The 21,657-nt window shown below is 32.7% G+C and overlaps 1 protein-coding gene and 1 long non-coding RNA gene across 3 annotated transcripts in view; both read left to right on the top strand.

The window, feature by feature from the left end:
* pitpnbl (phosphatidylinositol transfer protein, beta, like) overlaps positions 1-19,921 on the top strand; it is a 20,165-nt gene extending 244 nt beyond the window's left edge. The window contains 10 exon segments of one of the 2 annotated variants that reach the window (NM_213443.1): positions 332-362; positions 987-1,132; positions 7,189-7,280; positions 7,418-7,425; positions 7,595-7,669; positions 11,547-11,630; positions 13,338-13,415; positions 14,953-15,060; positions 17,235-17,357; positions 19,058-19,921. In NM_213443.1, coding sequence (NP_998608.1) covers positions 332-362; positions 987-1,132; positions 7,189-7,280; positions 7,418-7,425; positions 7,595-7,669; positions 11,547-11,630; positions 13,338-13,415; positions 14,953-15,060; positions 17,235-17,357; positions 19,058-19,105 — 793 coding nt within the window. In that variant the 3' untranslated portion in view covers positions 19,106-19,921. 2 annotated transcript variants of the gene reach the window in all.
* Positions 1-21,657, top strand: part of LOC137490042 (uncharacterized) — an 846,477-nt gene that overhangs the window by 632,390 nt on the left and 192,430 nt on the right. The window lies entirely within an intron of this gene.

Genomic DNA, 21,657 nt, shown 5'->3' with positions numbered 1-21,657 from the left:
CGGCATGCTAAACGGCGAATTATAAGCCCGTGATTTGGATGTGCTGGTCAGCGCTAGCCGCTTAGCCTGCCTGATACAGCATTATAGTGTGTTTTATGGACCGCGTCTCCAACAACGCCGCTTTTAGCAATTCGAGATAGGATGTTTGTTTATCGAGTATTTAATAAGAGAGACATTGAGTTCAATAAACGCCGGTTTATGACACAATAAAACGGCTAACACCGCTAACGACACGCCCGTTATACAGGCGCAGCGCGATGCGGTGTCCATGATATGAAACCATAATAATGATTATTAACAGTTTTTAACCTCTCTTCACTTCTCTTTCCAGCCAGGTGCTGTTGCCATGTTCAGTAGAAGAGGTAAGAGACAAAAATACTCTGTTTTTACACTAACGTTAACCGGCAATTGAGGTAAAGTTGGATTTAAATTCACACATTTGGACTTTCATCCTATTATAATTAATATATAAGTATTATTTGCTAGTTCTAAATAGGGAAATCATATTAGCAGCCAATGATATCAAAGTACAGCTCTGTTTACAGTCAATTTAATAGTGCTAATGTTGTTTTGAGGCTGGAAGGACATTCGCTGCGTAAAACATATGCTGTATAAGTTGGCGATTCATTCCGCTGTGGTGACCCCTGATAAATAAAGGGACTAAGCTACAGAAAATAAATGAGTAATGTTGTTTTGAAGTCATATTTGATTTCAGACCAAATATTCAAAGTAGCGTCACAAATCGCCACTGTTTATTAAATGAATGATTGTCCAAATATAAAACTAACTGTTATAAACCGGCAGCCATGTCTCCATTAATAATCAGTGGTGCTCTCTGTGTTCCTTCTATCGCTTAAGTAAATATTTGGACAGCTCCCTTGGCTTTAATGGAGTCAGCAGCACCTCTTCTGCATTAGCATTGCTTGTGTCTATTGTGTGGCTGGACAGTTGACATTGGTCATTTATGTAACACAATCCCGCCCCAGTACCAGGTTGGCCAACTGTACTCGGTTGCAGAGGCCAGTAAGAACAACACAGGGGGAGGAGAAGGGATTGAAGTTCTCCGAAATGAACCTTACGAGAAGGAGGGCGAGAAGGGCCAGTACACCCACAAGATTTACCACATACACAGGTGAGAATGAATGCGTGTGGATGGGCTTTGATCACTGGAAGGGTGAAGCTGCTTTTTGAGCTTATCAGCGAGATAAGATTGTGTTCGCAGAATTTCTGCCAGTGCTACTTGCTGATGTTCTGGTTAAGTGTTGTGAAATATATATATATTTCTTTTTTTCAAAGGGATTGTTCAATAAAAAATGAAAAATCTGCCGTCTTTTAGTCCAGGGGTTTTCAACTGGTTTAGCCATGGGACACACATTTTTACATGGTCATCAAGCGTGTGACGCAAATTTTTAGGAACTATAATACAATTTCATAGATATATACATTAGATGTCGCCTACCCTGTTATTGTCTATTGGAAGGAATGCGTCAATAGAGCCGACATTTTACTACAGGGTAGCGCTCCATTGAAATGAATGCGGGACCAAGGTACAGTGGTGGACTGTGGCCATCCAAAGCCAGAGATATACACATATACACATATATATATATATATATATATATATATATATATATATATATATATATATATATATATATATATATATATATATATATATATATATATATATATAATCGGGAGTTTTCCTGAATGTTAGTATGCAATTTTTTTTTTCAATTACGAAAATGATCATTTTACTTCACTTTTCTACATTGATGGATCAGTGATCGCTCAGGCAATCCTGATAAAAAGCTTGTGTTTGTGTGTATGGACATGTACTATCCACCCTCCCTGTTAAATTTGATGTAATTGGTGTCCTGAAACTCACCTCCTCTCCTGCTTTCATTTCTCATACTGACGGAGGGAGCGACTCGTTTGTGAATGAATCTCCGTTATGAACGACTCGTTCACTAGCTGACAATAATACAAGTTTCTGGCAGCGCAGCATCTCGTTGTCATATTTATTTTGCATTGTTTGCTGATTTTATTCAACAAAACTAGCATAAGCCGAGTATTTAGTGCGAGTTGGAGCTACTTTGCCTTATGGTGAATGCAGTAAGTGACTGCATTATCATCAATAACGCTACTGTTTAGCACAAAAGTTCAGAACATACAAAAACGTAAAAAACTTAATCTTACCTATGAAATGTTCTGCCTTTGTGCTTCGTTTTCTTTGTTTGCTCGTTACTACACCCGTAGACAGCGCTAAAGTCCCGCATCGTCACGTAATAACACTGTCTTGTCTAGTGCGGTTGAATGACATTTGTCCTGGGAGCACTGTAGCAATGTGGCGGCACTATTGACGCATGCTCAGGGTCCCTATGCAATATCTAGTGTATATATGAGACAATTTTAGGAACTATAATAAATTTGTATTTATTTGTTAACATACACAAGTAGTGACAGATAAATCATAAGACGTTCACCAAGACTTACAAATAAACAATATTGTATTGCTGTCATTTAAAAAAAATGGATCAAATTATTCAAATATTACAAAGTAAAAACGACAAATACTGTAAACAGAAAGGTTTCTATGAACTAAACTGAACTCTTAATAAAACATGTTGTCTGGTTTCTAAATGTCGTTTTAATTTAGAAGGTTTCATGCCGTCTTATGGGAGCACCTCACTACATATGACACTGAGGCTTTAAGTCTTTTTTTGTCGTCAATATATGTAAATCTAAACTTTACATATTCAGGGTCTTACTTGCGCTTTGACATATTTTTTGCCATAATAAATACATTTCACATGTCAAACAGTAGGGTTGTCACACACAAATTTCAAAATAGAAGTCTAGTATAAGCAAAATAAGTAAAAAATTAAACATTTGGTTTTTTTTTGACCACGCACTCCGCGACCCACCAGTTGAGAAACACTGTTTTAGTCATCCGTAGCTTTTTCAAAACCAATATGACTTCCTTTTATTGAAAACAAAAGAAGATATTTCGAGGAATGCTGGTTGCTGGCACCTGTTGACTTCAATAGTAGTTTCTTATTGTGGAAGTTGATGAGTTTCAGAAAAATATCGAACAAACGATATTTTGATATAATGATATAACATAAGAAACAAACTCATAAAGGGTTAAAAGCACTCAAAGGAGAGTTAATTATGTGTTAATTTCCCTTTTTGGGTGAACTACACCTTTAATTTAAACAAGTTGATCAATTTTAAAAAGTAAAGCCTTTAACATGAACCAAAATATCTGTGTTTCATATGGACGCTGTTATTTTGTTGTAGAATACTTATTAAAGCATGTCAGGTTCACAAAAACATTAAGAGGCAGAGTTTTATTCAGTGTTGATGATAATATTTGGAGAGCACCACATCAGTGTGTTATTTTTTTACATTTATTTAGAACATAAAAGAAGAGAAAAAAGAAGAAAAAAAACAAAGCAAAAAAACAAAAACAAGCGGTTGTCAAAAGGGTTACAAAGTCAAGTCACAATACATTTGAAGCACATTATCACTTAAAATCATGATTTCTAAAGAGTCACATGGAACTAAAGACATTTCATTTTAAACATTTGTCATGCCAATAAAGCAATTATTGAATTAAATCAAGAGAGAGAGTATTCTTCTAGCGGCACAATACATTAACGCCTGTCACAAAAAGAGAGAGGGGGTGATCTAGATGATTATAACTGAATCATTGTAAATATACTGATTATTATTGTTTTATTACTGTTTTATCCTAAAATTTTGATTGTTAAATGTACAGTTCATTCTTATCTATTATAATTTTTTTATTGATTTGTATGAATAATTTGATACATTGAATAATAATATGATATAATGAATAATATGGTGTTTATATTTTATTTTATTATAATATATAAATATTTTTTTACTACCACTATTTACTGTGCTTACTGTGTTTTTATTATATATGTATGTTACTTTCTTATGTAAACTTTGTAAATGCTTTGGCAATTCATCTGTAACATTTATCATGCCAGTAAAGCAATTATTAAGTTGAATTGAATTGATTTGAGAGAGAGGAGAAGGGATAAAGAGAGAGAGGAAAGAATATAATTTAAAATCTCTTTATTACAAAATACAAAAAAAAAAAAAAAAAACGGATATACAACATATTTTATAACCCACAAAATTGCAAAAATTAAAACACAATGATAATAAATGTGTGAAGAGTATTTCTCCTTCAAAAACAGAGCAAATACACCTTTGATACACCAGTTCCATTCAACAAACAGATTATGATTATTTACTCGCTTGTAAAAATTTAATTCAACTAAAACTCTAGATTTTACAAGGGCCACAACGTTTTGCCCTGACAATTGTTCAATCTCATTTTTCTGCTCCTATGTATCGCTAATTTGGCTTGACCCAAAATAAAATTCAACAGTTGACATTTATAACATGTCCTCTTTACAGAAAGACAAAGAGATTTTTATTATAAATGAATCATTGTAAATATACTAATTATTTTTATTTATTATTACTGTTTTATCCATAAATGTTTGCTAAATGTTAAGTTTATTCTGATTCATTTTTTTTGTATTTTTCATTTATTATTGTTTTTTTTTTTTACAGCTACTACTATTGACAGTGTTTACAGTTTTTTAAGTATATGTATGTTACTTTTAATGTAAACTTTGTATATGCTTTGGCAGTACATTTGTTATGCCAATAAAGCAGTTTTTAAATTGAAATTAAAGTAAATTAAATTAAAACTAAAGACTGGTAAAGATGCTGAGAATTCTGCTTTTGTGATCGTGGGAATAAAGTGTATTACACAATTTATTTTCACATAATTTTTAAAAGTGTTTTAAGTGTTTTTGTTGTAACTTTGTTTTCTCTTATATAAATAGAGAGGAAAAGGATCTTCTTTCAAAAGATTTGAACATGTTTTAATGGCCTCAAATTTGTTATTTGTAGTCAAACATCTTGTCACTTTTTATGTTTCACTTTCTAAAAATAATATATTTGACTAATGATTTATTTGAGAATATATGCAATAATAATAATAAAAAAGCATGTTTTAGCATCGAGTGTTTAGTTTTTTAAAAGCTCGTAGTAACATTGAATTTTAGTGAATTTTTTTTATTGTTTAAACTGAATAATAATGAAAGAGATTTTTAGTGATTCATTTAAGATGTATAATTTTGTATGATTCTATTTAAAGTTTATTTTAAAATAAAAATGATTTTAGATTTATACTTCTATTTTTTATTTAGATTGAAACGTTTAATGAATTTTTTACTATAATAGCACTGCTCTGTTCTTAAAGCTTTATTGTGCATTCATGTTGTATTTTTTGAGAAATGTGTTTTATAATTCTTGCCAATATTTTTATTTTTGTTTTTTTCCACTCTTTCATTACTCAGTTAATTATGACTATTGAGTTGACATTGTGTTCAATGTATTATTTTTTTGTTTAATTATTCTAATGAGTCATATAGGCATGGGCTGGTATACGTTTCCGACAGTATGATAACCTCATATAAAAGGCATCATGGTATTGTGATTACTGCTCTAAAAAGACCTTCTTTTTAAATGTCTGGGTAAAAAAAACATTAATCAGTAAACATGTCAGGCTAAACAAAATCATTGGCTTCTGCTTTCTTCATTAGTTTCTAAAACATATTTCTTTAGAACACATTAAAAAAAAGCCCTTGCATATACCTAAGGCGCGGAATAAAAGAAGATTTTAGCTGTTTTAAAATCTTGACTTTTTCTAACTGCGGTAAACCTTGAAGCGTTTATCGTCCAATGCATAGAGCAGGAGTACCCAAACTTTTTTATATGAAGGGCCAAAAACCAAATATCATTGATAGCCGTGGGCCAAAGATAAATATTTAATTATTAACAATAGATAACTATTTAACATTAAAGTTGCCATAGGTAATTTCCTAATTCATAATATTTTTTTATAATATTAACAAATAAACAGAAAACTTTACTTTGAATCATTTTAACTTATGCAGTATTACTTTTTAAATTATAAATGATTAAAAAACAAAGAATCATATTTATAACACAGTAGAGTTCAATGTTAAATCCACTAGTCAAGCACAATCTGCCTTTGCCTTGATTCACTCACCAAAGTCTCTGCATTGTCCTCTATGCGTTTTATGTACATTTTAAACTAAACCTGATTAATTTACACCATTAAAAATAAAAGGTTAAAATTAAATTCGAAATGACAATTTCTAAACCATTCTCAGATAGGATGGCGGGCCAAATCAAAGGTTACCATGGGCCAACTTTGATCCGCGGGCCCTAAATTGAGCATCTCTGGCCTAGAGTCATGTGACAGTGTTCAAAAGAACTCCTGTTACCCAGGCAAGTATTTGCCAAAACGCGTAGGTGGAGATTTATGGATGAGCCTTGTTGATAAAGGCTTTTTAAATGACTTTTTTGCATTTATTTCGAGTGCCTTGGACTTATTTATAACTTATAATTTAGCTGTTAATCTTTACGAGTCCCTTACTCAAAAAACACAGACACATTAATTGCCCCTTTTTTGTCATTGAACTTTTTTATTTTGAACTTGTATATGCCACACAATATAAAATTCACAATAAAAAAATCTACGTTAAGAAAAATATTGTAAACAAAATATAATAAAGATAATAACAAAACAACAATTATAACATAAATATAAAATATAAAATAATACAACAGCCAGCCAAAATCACAGCACTTCAATTTTTCCCTTTACATGCTCTCCAAATACTGTAAAAAGCTACCCCATTTCGAATTGAAAGTATGGTTGGAATCTTGAAGTCTTGCCAACATACGTTCATATGACGCAGTAGAAGTCATCAGCTCAATTCAATCCTTTAAAAAAGGGAGTATTTGAGTTCTTCCAATTTCGCAGCACCAGTCTCTGAGCCATAATACATCCTTCAACGACTAGCCCAGCCTGAGCTTTGGATCCCTCAAGCACTTTTTGTTTGATTTTTAATTGTGCTTGCTTGTTTATCAAACAAAAGTATCAGATTTGAGTAAAACGTATAATATTTGAGTACATTTCTGATAAAATCTAATACTTAGAAATAGCTTAAATTCAATATGGTTGCTTGAATCATTTGCCAATGTTATTATCGAGATGAATGAAACCTTGCTTAATGTTTCAAATATTGATTTGTCTTTTTACAGCAAGGTTCCCGGTTTTATTCAGATGTTTGCCCCTGAAGGAGCCTTGGTTTTTCATGAGAAAGCCTGGAACGCCTACCCATACTGTCGCACTAGTTAGTGAACACTAATTACTTTGTGCATGTGTGAATAAGTGATTTCAGTAAATAAATATGATTGAATGATTAAGTTAAAAAAAAAAAAAATCTATTGTTTTGTTTCCCACAACCGAATCGATCACGGAACGCTGCAGTTGTTACAGTAAGTGTATTTTTGAGATCATCACGCTCTCTGATCATATTAGACTACTCACAGCTCTTTCTTGCTGAATCAGAGTTTAGTCAGCATGCTTCACTGTTTGTCCTATTACAGTACCAAAAAACAATGGATTCAGTTTGTCACGCTCTGCTTGTGCCTTTTTGCTTTTCAGAATGAATACATGAAAGATGATTTCTTCATTAAGATTGAAACCTGGCATAAACCAGACATAGGAACAACTGAGAATGTGAGTTTTTTTTTTTGCTATAATATTTTATATTTAAATTTTCTACACATTTAAATGCAACACTACATACTTGTTTTACAACAGTAACCTTGCTGCATTTAAAAAATTGTACAAAGCATATGTATATATTAGAGCTGAGCGATTAGTAGGGCCAGACGGAATCTGCAGACATTTTTTGCTATTTCTGCTGAGAATTTTGGTAAAAATCTGCAGATTTCTGCGGAATTATTTTGGGAGTATCCAGCAGAGTATTGTAACTACAACCTTAATATATTGAATAAAAAGTAATAAATTATTGAATAAAAACTGAATAAATTCAGATTTACACATTTACTCAAGTAAATAAACAGAATTAATAATGGGCTAAAAATCTGCAGAAATCTGCAGAATTCTGCGGAAAATCTGCGGAATTCTGCGCGCTCAGATTCCGTGTGGGCCTAGCGATTAGGCCTAAAATCAAAATCTCGATTAATTGAACATTTTAACTTTATTACGATTAATGAATAATTATTTCATTCATTAAAAAAATAAGTGGCTTCATAGTCAAGTTTAGTAAATATGCTCGCATACAGTATTACAAGTAAGAGATTTTTGAATGAAGGGTGCATTTCTTTATTTGTATTTTAAGTTAATTGAAGGAAACACTATGTACTATGATTATTTATTGAACTTTTTCCGTTTATCTTATAAAAAAGTGAAAATAAATCAGTGGCATATATTTGAGCGAGCAATACGTTTTGTGCACGAACAGAGGATGTTGGCAAGCGAGCAAAGAGGTTTGCACGCTCGTATTACATACTTTAGTTTAATTTATTTATATAGCGCAATAAAACAACAGTTGTTGACCATTGTGTTGTACAAATGATCAAAAATAGACAGCAATAAATAAAACAAATAAGACATCCAACATACCACACAGCATCAACGATATATAACAAGACACCATATAGGTACAATAGGATCAATTTTCTCCCAATTTAAAAGCTCTTTCTAGGTGTTCCAATCCTTGATGAAAATATGTCTAAGGAATTAAAAGGAGTACCATAGAGATGACCAAAGAATAAACTGATGATGAAGATGGCAAGAGAAAACACAACACAACGAATTAGTATCGCAAAGATGTATTGCTCCCACAGTATTTACAATATTTACAAACAATAAAGTAATAATAAAGTTGAGAAGAACCAAGACAAACGGGAGAGGGAACTGTAGTTTGCGCTAGCAAGGTAAAGAAATAAATATACAAAAATATTCCCTCAATCTTCTCCCTAATCCTCTAAATCAGAAAATAACAATATGAAAAAGAAAAGTCTTCAGCGCAAAAGCGCCCTCAACTCACTTTAAGTAAAAAATAGAAATACAAATTAGCGCACTTGTCTAACTAGTGTGTTTATACGTCAATAATCCTGCGTGTAAATTATGTATGTCACGTAACAAACTATGTTGTTCTAGATCTCCCTTGTCTGCAAGTCACAGAAGGTGTTTGAATGGAGCATTAGCGGGCTAATGATGTAAGAATGACACGTCAGAACTCTAACAATGGATAACTTTAAACAGATCTCGCTTAAAGTCAACATTAGTAACCGCTACAAACGCACACGGACACCACCAAAACAGACAACACACCAAACAACAACAGCAGCTAATTTCTTCTCATCGCCGCTTCAGATTTAAAGGGCTCTGCAACTATTGTGACTGGCAGAGAGAGAAGTCATCACAAAGTTGATTTAGATCGGCAGTCCTGTCAGCCAATAGTGCTCTGAAGTAGGTAGTACCTGTGAAAATGACAGGGCAGGGAGAGAGAGAAACAGACAAAGACAGAAAGAACATACACGCACCAAAACTGTGCAGTTCATAACACTAGGAGGTGTAGTTTACGTTTCCCTATGAACAAAGATTCATTAGAAATTGTTCTAATGTACATAGGTAGCCCGTTCCACATTTAGGACCTACTATAGAAAAAGTTTGATCTTCTTTTGTCTTCAATTTGGGTCTGGGAACTACTAGCATTTTCTGGTTCGATGACATTAAAGGGCCATGAAACCCCCTCGTTTCAGCAGGGTGTTTTCACACCTCTACTTTGGAAAAAGTCAGAAAAGTGGGCGTGTTTAGGGGGGAGTGTCGGATGAACTAAAGTGGGATGGTGTGGGAGTGTCTATTTGTGCACGCGCGAGTTTCAGAGTCAAAATACACACCCACACAGACAGGAGAAAGTGATGGTGTTTAACCTACATGGACATCTGTAGTCGAATTATTTGCCAAATTATTAAACGTTGGACTTTAACTGCAGTTTGGCTCTTTCATTCAGGGAATTCATTCATGCCTCTTGCGACAAACGAGATATTTGATTCGAGGAACTGCTGCAAGCGTGTATTTTTCATGCAATGTGTGATACCGCACGGCGAATGAGAGAAAAAAAACTCAGCATTTCCCGGAAACTTAGATGCACACGGCAGGTAGTGTCAGAAAGCCGCGTGTGTTATTCCGGTCACAAAATGCGGTGAAAACCCTACACGAGGTTAAAGTTTGGTTGTGGTGCTAACATTTCTGCACTCAGTGCAATAGTTAACTTAATTCGATACGAACAAACTGAATAAACAAAGAGCACTGCTCGCTCACTTACCGAATCTGTAGAGACAGGACAATCACCAGCAACTAGAGCCGCGTCTATATGGAGAGAATACTACAAACGAATCCAGATTTCAGCGTTTGCAGATGAGAACAGCTCTCAGGTAAACAATAATCCTCCTTAGACACGTAAGTTATTGTTGTCGCGCGTCGCGTACACTGTTAATCCACACGTGATCCAGATAAACTCTCACAGAGAGAAAATGAAAACGAAACTTAACAGCAGCAAACTATAAAAGCAACACTTCACGCTTGTTTTGCCAACACAACGTGGCGTCTTTGTGGTGTAAACACGGTGACAATAATGAATATTAATGAAGTTGCACAATAGAGCGCGCTGATTGGTTTGACACAAGCCTTACTCATGCATTAATGCAACACACTGTAAGACGTAATAAGACTCACTCAGGCACAGACGCCCAGTCTGCACGCTGGAATACACGCTATTATGTCATGGCCGTGACGCAGCTTCAAAAATTCGTTTCAAACAGGAAGTACAAATTTGCTTGAAATAACGCAAAAACAACCAATTTACACTTTTTAGTGAAATATAGGTGTCCTAATAGTGTTTTTAGCAGTGTGGGACACATATACGACTGTCAACAGCTCAAAAAATGTGTTTTGGTGTTTCGTGACCCTTTAAACATCTGATAGATATTTTAACAGTAATAAGATTAGAGAGATCAGTCGGAGTATGGTCATTTAAAACCTTAAAAAACATACATTCAAATGTATAGATTTTTTTAGATTGGAACTGCATTGTCCTCACAAAAAAATCATCAGCATCTTCTTCTGTTAATTCCACATCTTTATAACTGATGAAAAGACCCGAATGCATGCTGTTTAGCTTTTAGTATGCAAGTTATCTTTTGTAATGGCATGCTTGAAGAATGCAAAATGGAACAAATTCTTTTTGTGATGTCAGTGCAAATGTGATTAGTTCTGAAAAAAGGATTATTCTGATAAACAATAAAACAAACCAAAGACACGTTTTAGGGAGGGGGGAGCAAATAATTTCTAATAAAAATGATTAGAAGCCATTAATTAAGATGGATGGTTTTTGTGAACATGCGGACATGTGCCTTAGTTATTAAATTTAACTGCTGTTTCTATGGTGACAGCTGACTATGTGTTCTAGAAAAAAGGCTTGACTTCAGTTTTTGCTCATATGGAGGTTTTTAAATCAGATTCAGAACTTCTTTGTAAGTAAATGCCTCTTAACCTTTATTGTGATGTTTCTCTCATGCAGCCTCATGGTCTTCCTCCCGAGGAGTGGGAGGACATTGAGATCGTTCCCATTGATATAGCCGATCGCTCTCAGGTGGATGATGTGGTGAGTTCAATTATTAAAAATTAAATACGCAGTTTTTCCATACCATATTAGCACAGTATTGTTTCATTATTCTTCATTCATTTACGTTTATATTTAGGAATTATGCAGATGTTTTTATTCAAAGTAAAGCCATTCATCATAAAATAGCAGATAATCATGAGAAGTACTAGTTTCAGACAATGTGGAGGAAAAAGAAGCCAGAATAAGTAGTTTGTTTGTGTTATATTTCTTGTTTTGGTTGCACTTTTTTTTAATTTCTAAAATAATACTTGTTATATTCAAATTTTGTTTGTTACATCCACAGTCATTGACCGTATGACATGCAGTGAAATGCTAACACAAGCGCTTGTGACCTTAATAATATTAACAAAAATAATGTAAAAAATAAGAGTCAAAATTATAAAGAAATAGAAGTTATGGAATAGAAAATAAAAGCATATATAATATATTTAAAGACTTTAGACATATAGCATGTGGCTGTAAAAAAAAGTACGCAGTATAAAAATATGAAAGTGCTTTCTTTAGCTAGTAACATTAAAAGGGATAGTTCACTCCAAAAAATGAATATTTTCTCCTAAAGTGTTTTCATATCTTTATGAGCTTTATGTCTGATGTATGTATATGTGTATATCTACATATCTGATGAACACAAAATAAGTGAAAAGTGCTGGGGAACCAGAAACCATTGACTTCCATACTGTTAGTTTTTCCTACTATGGATGTCAATGGTTACCATTACATTGGTAACATTAATGGTTAATGGTTTGTGACTAGTGATTAGTGAGCAAACGATGAAAGTCATTTCAGTTTTGAGTGAACTATCCCTTAAACACACACTTTTTTAACCTTATCTTATAAGTTTTTGGGTGAAAACTAGATAGAATCCTACCCCGTTTCATAATGACAGTATTGCTTATTTAATTTATTATTCTTCATTTATTTACATTTATATTTAGTCATTAGGCAAATGTTTTTATCCAAAGTGACTTGCAAATGAGGGGAATACAACAAGCCGTTTGTCATAAAGAAGCTGATAATCATGGGAAGTGCTAGTTTAAGCCAATGTGTGGAAAAAAAGCCAGAATAGGTAGTTTGTTTGTGTTCTATTTCTTTTTTTTTAAGTTGCACTTGCAGTTAAGAGAAATGCGTTTTTACCATTATACTAATTTTATTAACATATTAAAGGAATAGTTCACTCAAAAATCAACATGTAGTTTCCTACAAGTGTTTCCATAACTTTGAGATTAAACACAAAAGAAGTTATTCTGAAAAATGCTAGAGACCTACTGTATAACCATTGACTTCCATAGTAGGAAATTAAATGCTATAGAAGTCAATGGTTCACGGTCTCGAGCACTTTTCAGATTAACTTTTGCGTTCGACAGAAGAAAGAAACTCACACAGGTTTGACAAGTGAGTTGTGAGCAAACGATTACAGACTTTTCAGTTGTGGGTGAACTATCTCTTTAACACTGTTCTCTTTTGACATTATCTTGTAAGTTCTCACTTATAACATGCCATGTGGAAAAGAAATCGAGTATTGTCACGACTATTGTTGCATAGCTGCATGTTGTTATTGATCGAATGTGCATCCATCTATTGCTCTCTTATTGTCTTGAAGAGGAGAGACATTAAAACTTTGGGTCAAAATGTTATCAAATATATGAATATATAAATACTCCCCTCTTCATTTCATTTATCCCTCAGGACTATAAAGCAGAAGAGGATCCTGCCATCTACCACTCGGAGAAAACTGGGAGAGGACCTCTGGGACCTGAATGGAAGGTGCTCAAACACACAACAACACAAATGTACACACATACACTTGAAGGCAAAATTATTAGCCCTTTGATGAAATTAATTACTTTTGTAAATATTTATTTTCCATGATTAGCAGTACATAATATTTAACAGTTACTTTTGGAAGATACTAGTATTCATCTTAAAGTTCAATTTAAAGGCTTAACTAGGTTAATGAGATATACACATGTGGACTTTTAATTTTGATTAAGCCCACTGAGGTGTTTACGGTGAACTGTTATGCTGTTATAAACTTGCCTTGTTTATTATGTGGTTTGTTTAAAATCAGTAATCCTCACTGCCTGATTGTGATGCAGTATAAAGTTGCGCTGCGTTAAATTCCAGTGCGACTTGCCATGTCTTTAAAATATGGACATTTATTTTACCGCATTTATTTTACATTTTCAGTAGATTATCAGCTCGTGTCTGCTGCTCCTCACAGCACTTGCATATAAACAACCTTCCATTTAGTTTTACATTCAAACAACTAAAAGAAGATTTTAGTCTATTATATTTTAATTTCTAATATTTTAATTAAATAATGTTATCGATGTTGAAAAAGAAACCTTATGAGATTGATAAGTCACATCAACATTTCACCGGAAGTTTGTCGGTGACTGAAAAACTCTTGCTGTGCAATATAGACCATTAGGTTAACTAGGCAAGTTAATTTAATTGGGCAAGTCATTGGACAACAGTGGTTTGTTCCGTAGCATATTAAATTAAAAAATGTTTCTCAAGGGGCAAATAATTTTGATCTTGGCGGTTTATTTTTAGAAATATCTATCTTTGAAAGATATGCCAAAAATATCCAAAAATGCTGTTTTAAATAGTAAATAAATCTGTGTTTTTGAAACTAATAAAGACAGCAGAAGTCAATTATTTAATTTAACTTTTTAGCCAGACATGTTCACTGTTTCAAAATTTTATAGATGTTTCTCAAAATAAAATAGATTGTTTTCAAAGTGGAATTTTTTTTAACTGTCGTTAAAGTACTATATCAAAAAAAGAAAAAAAGAAAGCATTACACCCCCCAAAAATAAAAAGTACTCTTCAATCACTCGCCCTCAAGTGGTTTCCAAACATTTAGAAGTTTCTTTTTTTCTGGTGATTACAAATGAAGATATTTTGAGGAATGTTGGAAGCCAGTAACCATTGACCTGCATAGTAGGAGAAACAACTGCTATATAAGTCAATGGTTACCGGTTTCTAACATTTTTCAAAACATTTTCTTTTGTGTTCAATAGAATAAAGAAAGACAAACAGGTTTGTGACAAGTGAAGGGTGAGTAAATGATGACACAATTTTCATTTTCGGGTAAACCACCCCTTAACTGTGCACTCGTTTGGAAGTGATGTTGAGCCCTGAATTAAGTGAGAGGGGTCTCGATGAAACCAATAAATTCCAGTAATTAAAAAGCATCAAGAGATGCATTTAAATTTGTTAACACCGTTTAGAAACAATTAATTATCCTAAACAGTGATTATCTACAAAAACCAATCCATCTCTTTGTCTTTTGCAGAAAGAGCTTCATAATGGTAACTGTCCCTATATGACAGCGTATAAGCTAGTGACGGTTCATTTTCGCTGGTGGGGTCTGCAGGGACGCGTGGAGAACTTCATTCATAAGGTGAGTCAGCACTACTGAAAAGGACTTTTCAGCCAATATTTTGCTCATCCTCCACTAGTTTCAAACCGAAGTTTCTTTCTTCTTTTGAACACAAAGGAAGATATCCAGTACTAAAGAAAGATGGGAAAAAAGACCATTGAATACCATAGTACTTATGTTCCATCTATGGTTGTCAATGCCTGCTGTTATACTTGACTTAATATATACTAACAATATATATAAACTTATCAGGGCTGCCAACTCTCACCCATTCTCACACTCTCATGCCACACGTGAACATTTTTTCCCGCTATAATAAAGACAGTTTTAAAGACCATTGTCTTTATATAATGATGCTATTCTCTATGTTTTTGCTCCCAGTATGAATCCCGGTTTTGAATATGCGTGCCGAATAAATACGCACTGCTTACCCGCCGCTCATGCATTGTGCAACAGGTGTTGTGCCAATAAACGCACTCCTGCTGTAAAATGCACCCCTTTAATAGACTTCTCAGTCTACATAAAAACGAAAGGCCATAATTGATTAACACTTAATATTATCTTGATGGATAAAGCAGCGAAAAATTAAACTCATTTAAAAGGCACTAGGTTTACAAATAAATGTGAAAACCTGTAATCTTCTGTAAGGGAGGTGTTCACTGTCATTAGTGTCAACGCTGTTATTAAAAAATGATCAATTTAAGTTAATAGATGCACATATCAGAGAGGCTGCGTTTTTATGACCGGGGTTACAGCCTTTTATGTACAGGTGTCAGCATGCAGTGAGTTTTGGAAGTTAAAGAATATGATGATGATTTTATTTTGACTAAGCGAAACTCCTAATAGATTTTTTTTGTATGAAGCACAAAGGAGGGATGAAGTCGGGGAGTTTAGACTTAATAAACCTAATTCTTGGCCATGAGTCAGGTCTGACAGAACAAACAACATATAATTCTGTAAAACTTTTTTTTGTGTTCTAAAAAATTGTCTATAGATTTAAATTCTAATGAAATTAATATTTATTCATTCATTCTCCTTCAGCTTAGTCTTTATTTCAGATGTCACCACAGTGGAATGAACCACCAACTGGTCCGGCATGTGTGTTACACAGCTTTACTTCCAGCTGCAACCCAGTACTGGGAAACACCCATAGACACTTATTCTCTCTCTCTCTCTCACACACACACACACACACACAAACACACACACACTCATACACTACAGCCAATTCACCTGTACCGCATGTCTTTGGACTGTGGGGGAAACCAGAGCACCCGGAGAAAACCCACGGCAGGGAGAACATGCAAACTCACAGAAATGCCAAATGGCCCAGCTGGGACTTGAACCAACAACGTTCTTGCTGTGAGACGACAGCGCTAATCACTGAGCCACCATGCTGTCCTGAAATTAATACATTTATGCAAAGATTTCTTAAAAGATCTTAGCACATCATTTCAGTTGCGTTCCAGTTTTTTTTTTATTTAGAATAAAATAATTGTATAATAGTAATAATACTCTTTATTTATAAAAAAATATTTATTAAAAAGTATTTATTAAAATAATATATTTATAATTCATTTTTATATTTATAAACAAATGAGGACGTGGGTTGAGCCATAGGGTAGGGGATAAACTTCTCACTCCAAGCTAAAACCAAAAGTTGGCAGCCCTGACTTTTACATTTACTTGACCTAATATAAACTGATAATAACAATGTATTTGTATGATTGTAACACTATTTTATTAGGTATTGTAAAGCCATATGTTAATAAACATGAACTAGAGATTATTTGTGTATATAATATACGTAAAATAATTTACTATAACATATATAATCCCTATAAATTATCCCATAAATAATCATACACACATTTGTAATGGTTAAATTAAAATGATTTTAATATTTTTTTGATGGAATTTATTTGAATGGTTAAATGTATAAATATAAATTTGCGAAAAATGTCTACCATTCTTCAGAATATTTAGTTTTCTGTAAAAAAAAAAAAAAAGGTTAACATCCACATGAGTGTGAACTAATTCCCAAATGAGGGTGAGCTATTCTTAATTTCTGTAGGCCCAATGTATGAAAAATGTTATGAAAAGTGAAAAGTTTTCATATTTAGTTGCGCGAAATCTGTCATCTGTTGTAGTAAAACATCCAGTCCTCTCAAATCTCTCTCTCTCTGTCCGAGTAGCAGGAGAAAAGGCTCTTCACTAATTTCCACCGGCAGCTTTTTTGTTGGCTGGACCGCTGGGTGGACCTCACTATGGATGACATTCGCAGGATGGAGGAAGAGACACAGAGGGAGCTGGACCAGGTATGCATTTATACAAAATCAAACAAATTTATACAAAATTTTGCCCAACACAAAGACTGCAGGGTATTCAGTCAGGTGGATGCAGGATGTTATTTACATTTATTCATTTAGCAAACGCTCTTATTCAAAGCTACTGATTACACATCGTCAATGTCATATGAGATGATTTCATATGTACAATTTTAATTGTATAGATATTGACTAGTGTCTACTTTGATGCTTAAAACTAACGGTGCAGTATAATGCAGTTTTTAGGTGTGTTTATCATTGTATTATTGTTTTTTTAAATAAAAAACTTGTCTTTTTCTCACCTAAGGTGCCAAAATGTTGTTTCTTTTCATTTTTTATCTTTGTTTGTTTTCTTATTCTCATTCTGAACCATCACCCGTCTTAACTATTTGAAATTGTAACATTTTGCTTGTAAAATAAACTACTGTTAATAGGCTTAAGCCAATATGAATTGGCAATCTATTTCTTAGATTGTATTTATTATATTAAGCATTATAAAACCATATATTATTAAATATAGTAACACATATTAAACCTAAACCATTAACTAGGAATTATATTTATTTATTAAATATTATTTAACTTAAATATTATTTTATACATTTTATATAATTTTATTTATTTTATATAATTTTGTTTTTATTTCTTATTTTATTTATATTTATATTATTTTGTTTATTTTATATAATCTAATTTTATTTTATATTTTGTTTTATTTAATATTTAATATTTAGTTTTTATTTTATATTGTTTTATTTAATTATCTTTTATTATATTATTATTTGTTTATTTATTGTATATGATTTTATTTTTCTATTTATTTATTTTATATTATATTATTTCGGTTTTTATTTATGTTACATTTGGTTTGTTTTTATATATTTATATTATATTATTTTTTGTTTTTATTTATCTTATATTTATTTAGGTTTTTATTTATTTATTTTATGTTTTTATTTATTTTATATTTTATTTTATATTATATTATTTTGTTTTTATTTATTTTTATAAAATTATGTTGTTTTCACTTATTCATATTATATTATTTTATTTGTTTAATTTTATTTGTTATTATATTATTTTATATTTATTTATTTTATATTTTATTTAGTTTTTATTATATTATTTTATGTTTTTATTTATTTATTTTATATTATATTTTATGTTTTATTTATTTTATATGACATTGTTTTATGTCTTTATTTACTTATTTTTAATATGTTATCTTATGTATTTCATAGTTTTTTATTTGATATTTTATGGAACCTATTTTAATGGATGTTGTAGTTTTTTCCAATCTAAATGCAAATGTTTGTTTGAAACCATGAGACAAAATAAATTGAATTAAGTTAAAAGGTTTTGCAAAAAATATGACCCAGTGAAAAATATATTGCAGTCAAGAAAATATGCCAGTGAAAAAGTTGTAACAACCCCCCCCTCCTTTTCCTCCTCAAATTTAGTTTTAATTCTGTTAATATTCGAACAAATAATTAAAAAAATATATTTCTAAATTAATTATTTGTAATGTTAATTTTTTTTATTTAAATTTTAATCTTAATATTTAGTTAATTTTTTTATTAGTCATTTCTATTATATTAGATTACCTTTACATTTTTTTAAATGGCACTTTTGAATGGCAATGTTGCCTCCTTCTGTTATTTTCACCAAAAATCTGTTTGTTTGACTTTTAGATGCGTAGCCAAGGGTCTGTCCGAGGGATGAAAGCGGGCGAGGACTAGAGCAGAGCGCCTGAAGAACGGAAGAAAAACTAAATAGGGGCTACTTTTTATTTTACCTCCTTCAATCCTCATGGCCAATCACAACGTGCCACATCATCAAGCCCTCCCAAACAGGAAACGCTCATCCTTTTACCCAGGACATGTCCATTACCATGAAGTGCGAATGCGTTTGTGTGAATGCGCAGAGAGTATGCATGTGTATCCGTGGTTCGTGCAGTCTGACTTTTAAACCTCATCATTTGCTGCCAAATTGTTTTGGACTCACTTACGACGCGTTAAGTGATACCGGCATTTCTTTTTATAATTATTAAGTATTATAACTGTTTAATGGTTTTTTTGGTTCATTTTGCAACCATCAGCTTTTTACTGAGTGGAGTAACGAATCCCGAGGAAACATTTCACCACATGTATTTTTGACTATAAATAAATGACTACGTAATTTGCTTCTTAATTCTGTTAAAAAAAAAATTCGTCATGGTGTTCAGGAAATCTCGGTGGAAACATGTACATGCCTCAAGAGGTAGGATCATTGATGTCAGATTAGAGTTTGTTATACTTGCGTGGCTCAAAGAGTAAACGGTTTTCTGATTTGGATTAGTTTGGTTCAGCACTGATCGCAGTGTGGATGTAGGCGAATGGATACGGTTTCATTTTTAAACTGAGTGCAAGAGCCTTGAAACCCCTCCCACCTTTGACTGACATGCCGCAGGCCACACCCCACCGTTTGTGTGCGGGATGGTCTGAATTTTTGGAGAGTGACGTTCAATTTACAATACTGTAACAACAAATAAAAGAAAACATCATTGACTACCATCAGCTGTCGGCATCGTTTGATTCCTCTGCACTGTTGATTTTTAGTTTCTAAACTTTTAAAGGTGCAGGATGTAAGTTTGACACCCAGTGGTTGAACTAGGTATTGCACTCTTGGATCAAAACATACGGAAGCGCAGGTAGCCAGATTGTGGACAGAAGCCAGTGCTTTAAATCATATTCTAAATAAAAGCAACGCCACCCGATAGAAGGAATATTTTCCATATTAAAAGGAGTTTTATCCTTACCAACACCTCAAATTGATATATTAGAAATGGCTTCTATTTTTTCAACAGGTGAACAACAGAAAACTGACAATGATCACCTGTACCTCACTGACAATGAGGTACACCTCATGTGCTTTATTCAGTGCTAAACTGCTCATCACTGCGTATCTTGTCACGAAGCGTGTTGTTAAGACACGCAATTACAATGTAACCTGCTCACCTAATGTTTACGTTTGTTATATTTATATTATTTGCTAAATAATAAGCTTATGTGGAATTGAATTTGTCGCATTTCAGAGTCTGCTACAGTCCACCGGAGGTCGCATTTTGGTCACGGACGCATGCTTTTGGAGCCTTTCTGAATGAAAGACTGTAATATGCGGTTTTCCCCCAAGGCAACCCGGGGAGATGAAATATAATTGGCTAAACTGATATTGAGCAGGTTAAAATTACCAAAACAAAGACGGCCGTTCCGGCACAGAAAACACATTTTCAAAGCAGAATATCTGACTTCAGCATTGTTTTTCAGATAAACAAGAATCTTTACTTGCATGTTTCTTAAATATCTGCAAACATATTATGGCATTTTTATGCTTTAGAATGTTCAAAAACTTACATACAGCACCTTTAAAATACAAACTTTTGTTATGTTTATGCACTGAGAAATGTCAAGACCTTTTGTAATTTAAAGGGATAGTTCATCCTAAACTAAATTTTTGTCCTCATTTACTTGGTTCAAAACTTTCAGAATTTTTTTCTTGTTCTGAAACAAAAGGAGATATTTTGAAGAATGCTGGAAACCTGTAACTACTGACTTCCATGGTATTTGTTTTCCCTACTTTGAAAGTCAGTGGTTACAGGTTTTCAGCATTCTTCAAAATATCTTCTTTTGTGTTTAACAGTACAAAGCAATTTACAAAGGTTTATAACCACTTCAGGGTAAGAATTTTCATTTTTGTGTGTACTATCCCTATAGGTGGGGGGTGGAAACAGATTTTCCTTTGTGAACAAATATACATGATTACAATATTAAACCTACTGCTTTTCCTGATGAACACAAAATCTAAAATTTATGGTACATAGCTTTTTTTTCCCCTTTTAATGAAGTCAATGTTCATAACATTATTCAAAGCATCTTCTTTTGTGTTCAACAGAAAAAAGAATCTCAAACAGTTTTGTAACTACTTGAAGGTGAGTAAATATGTTTTTGGTGAACTATCCCTTCAATTGCCTTAAATGTATGTTTAACATGATGTATTTCAAGTAAAAATTTACAAAAAAAAAAGTTAAACAAAAAAAAAAACATTCTATTTATTCATTTACTCTTACAAAAGTGTAAACTAAAATGAGTTTTTTAATGCAATAAAAAAGAATAATTGTAAATTTTTATACCCATTTACATGCTAGCAAGGCTTGTTTGTCAACGGAGAATTTAAATTTAAACAAACAAAATTCTCCAAGATATTGGAGAAACACCTTCTCTGTTCATCATATTGGAAAACGCGAAGAAATTGT

Source organism: Danio rerio, chromosome 3 (assembly GCF_049306965.1).
Source record: "Danio rerio strain Tuebingen ecotype United States chromosome 3, GRCz12tu, whole genome shotgun sequence".
Taxonomy (NCBI): domain Eukaryota; kingdom Metazoa; phylum Chordata; class Actinopteri; order Cypriniformes; family Danionidae; genus Danio; species Danio rerio.
The sequence above is the reverse complement of the archived record's forward strand: the minus strand, read 5'-3'. Positions and strand labels throughout refer to the sequence as shown.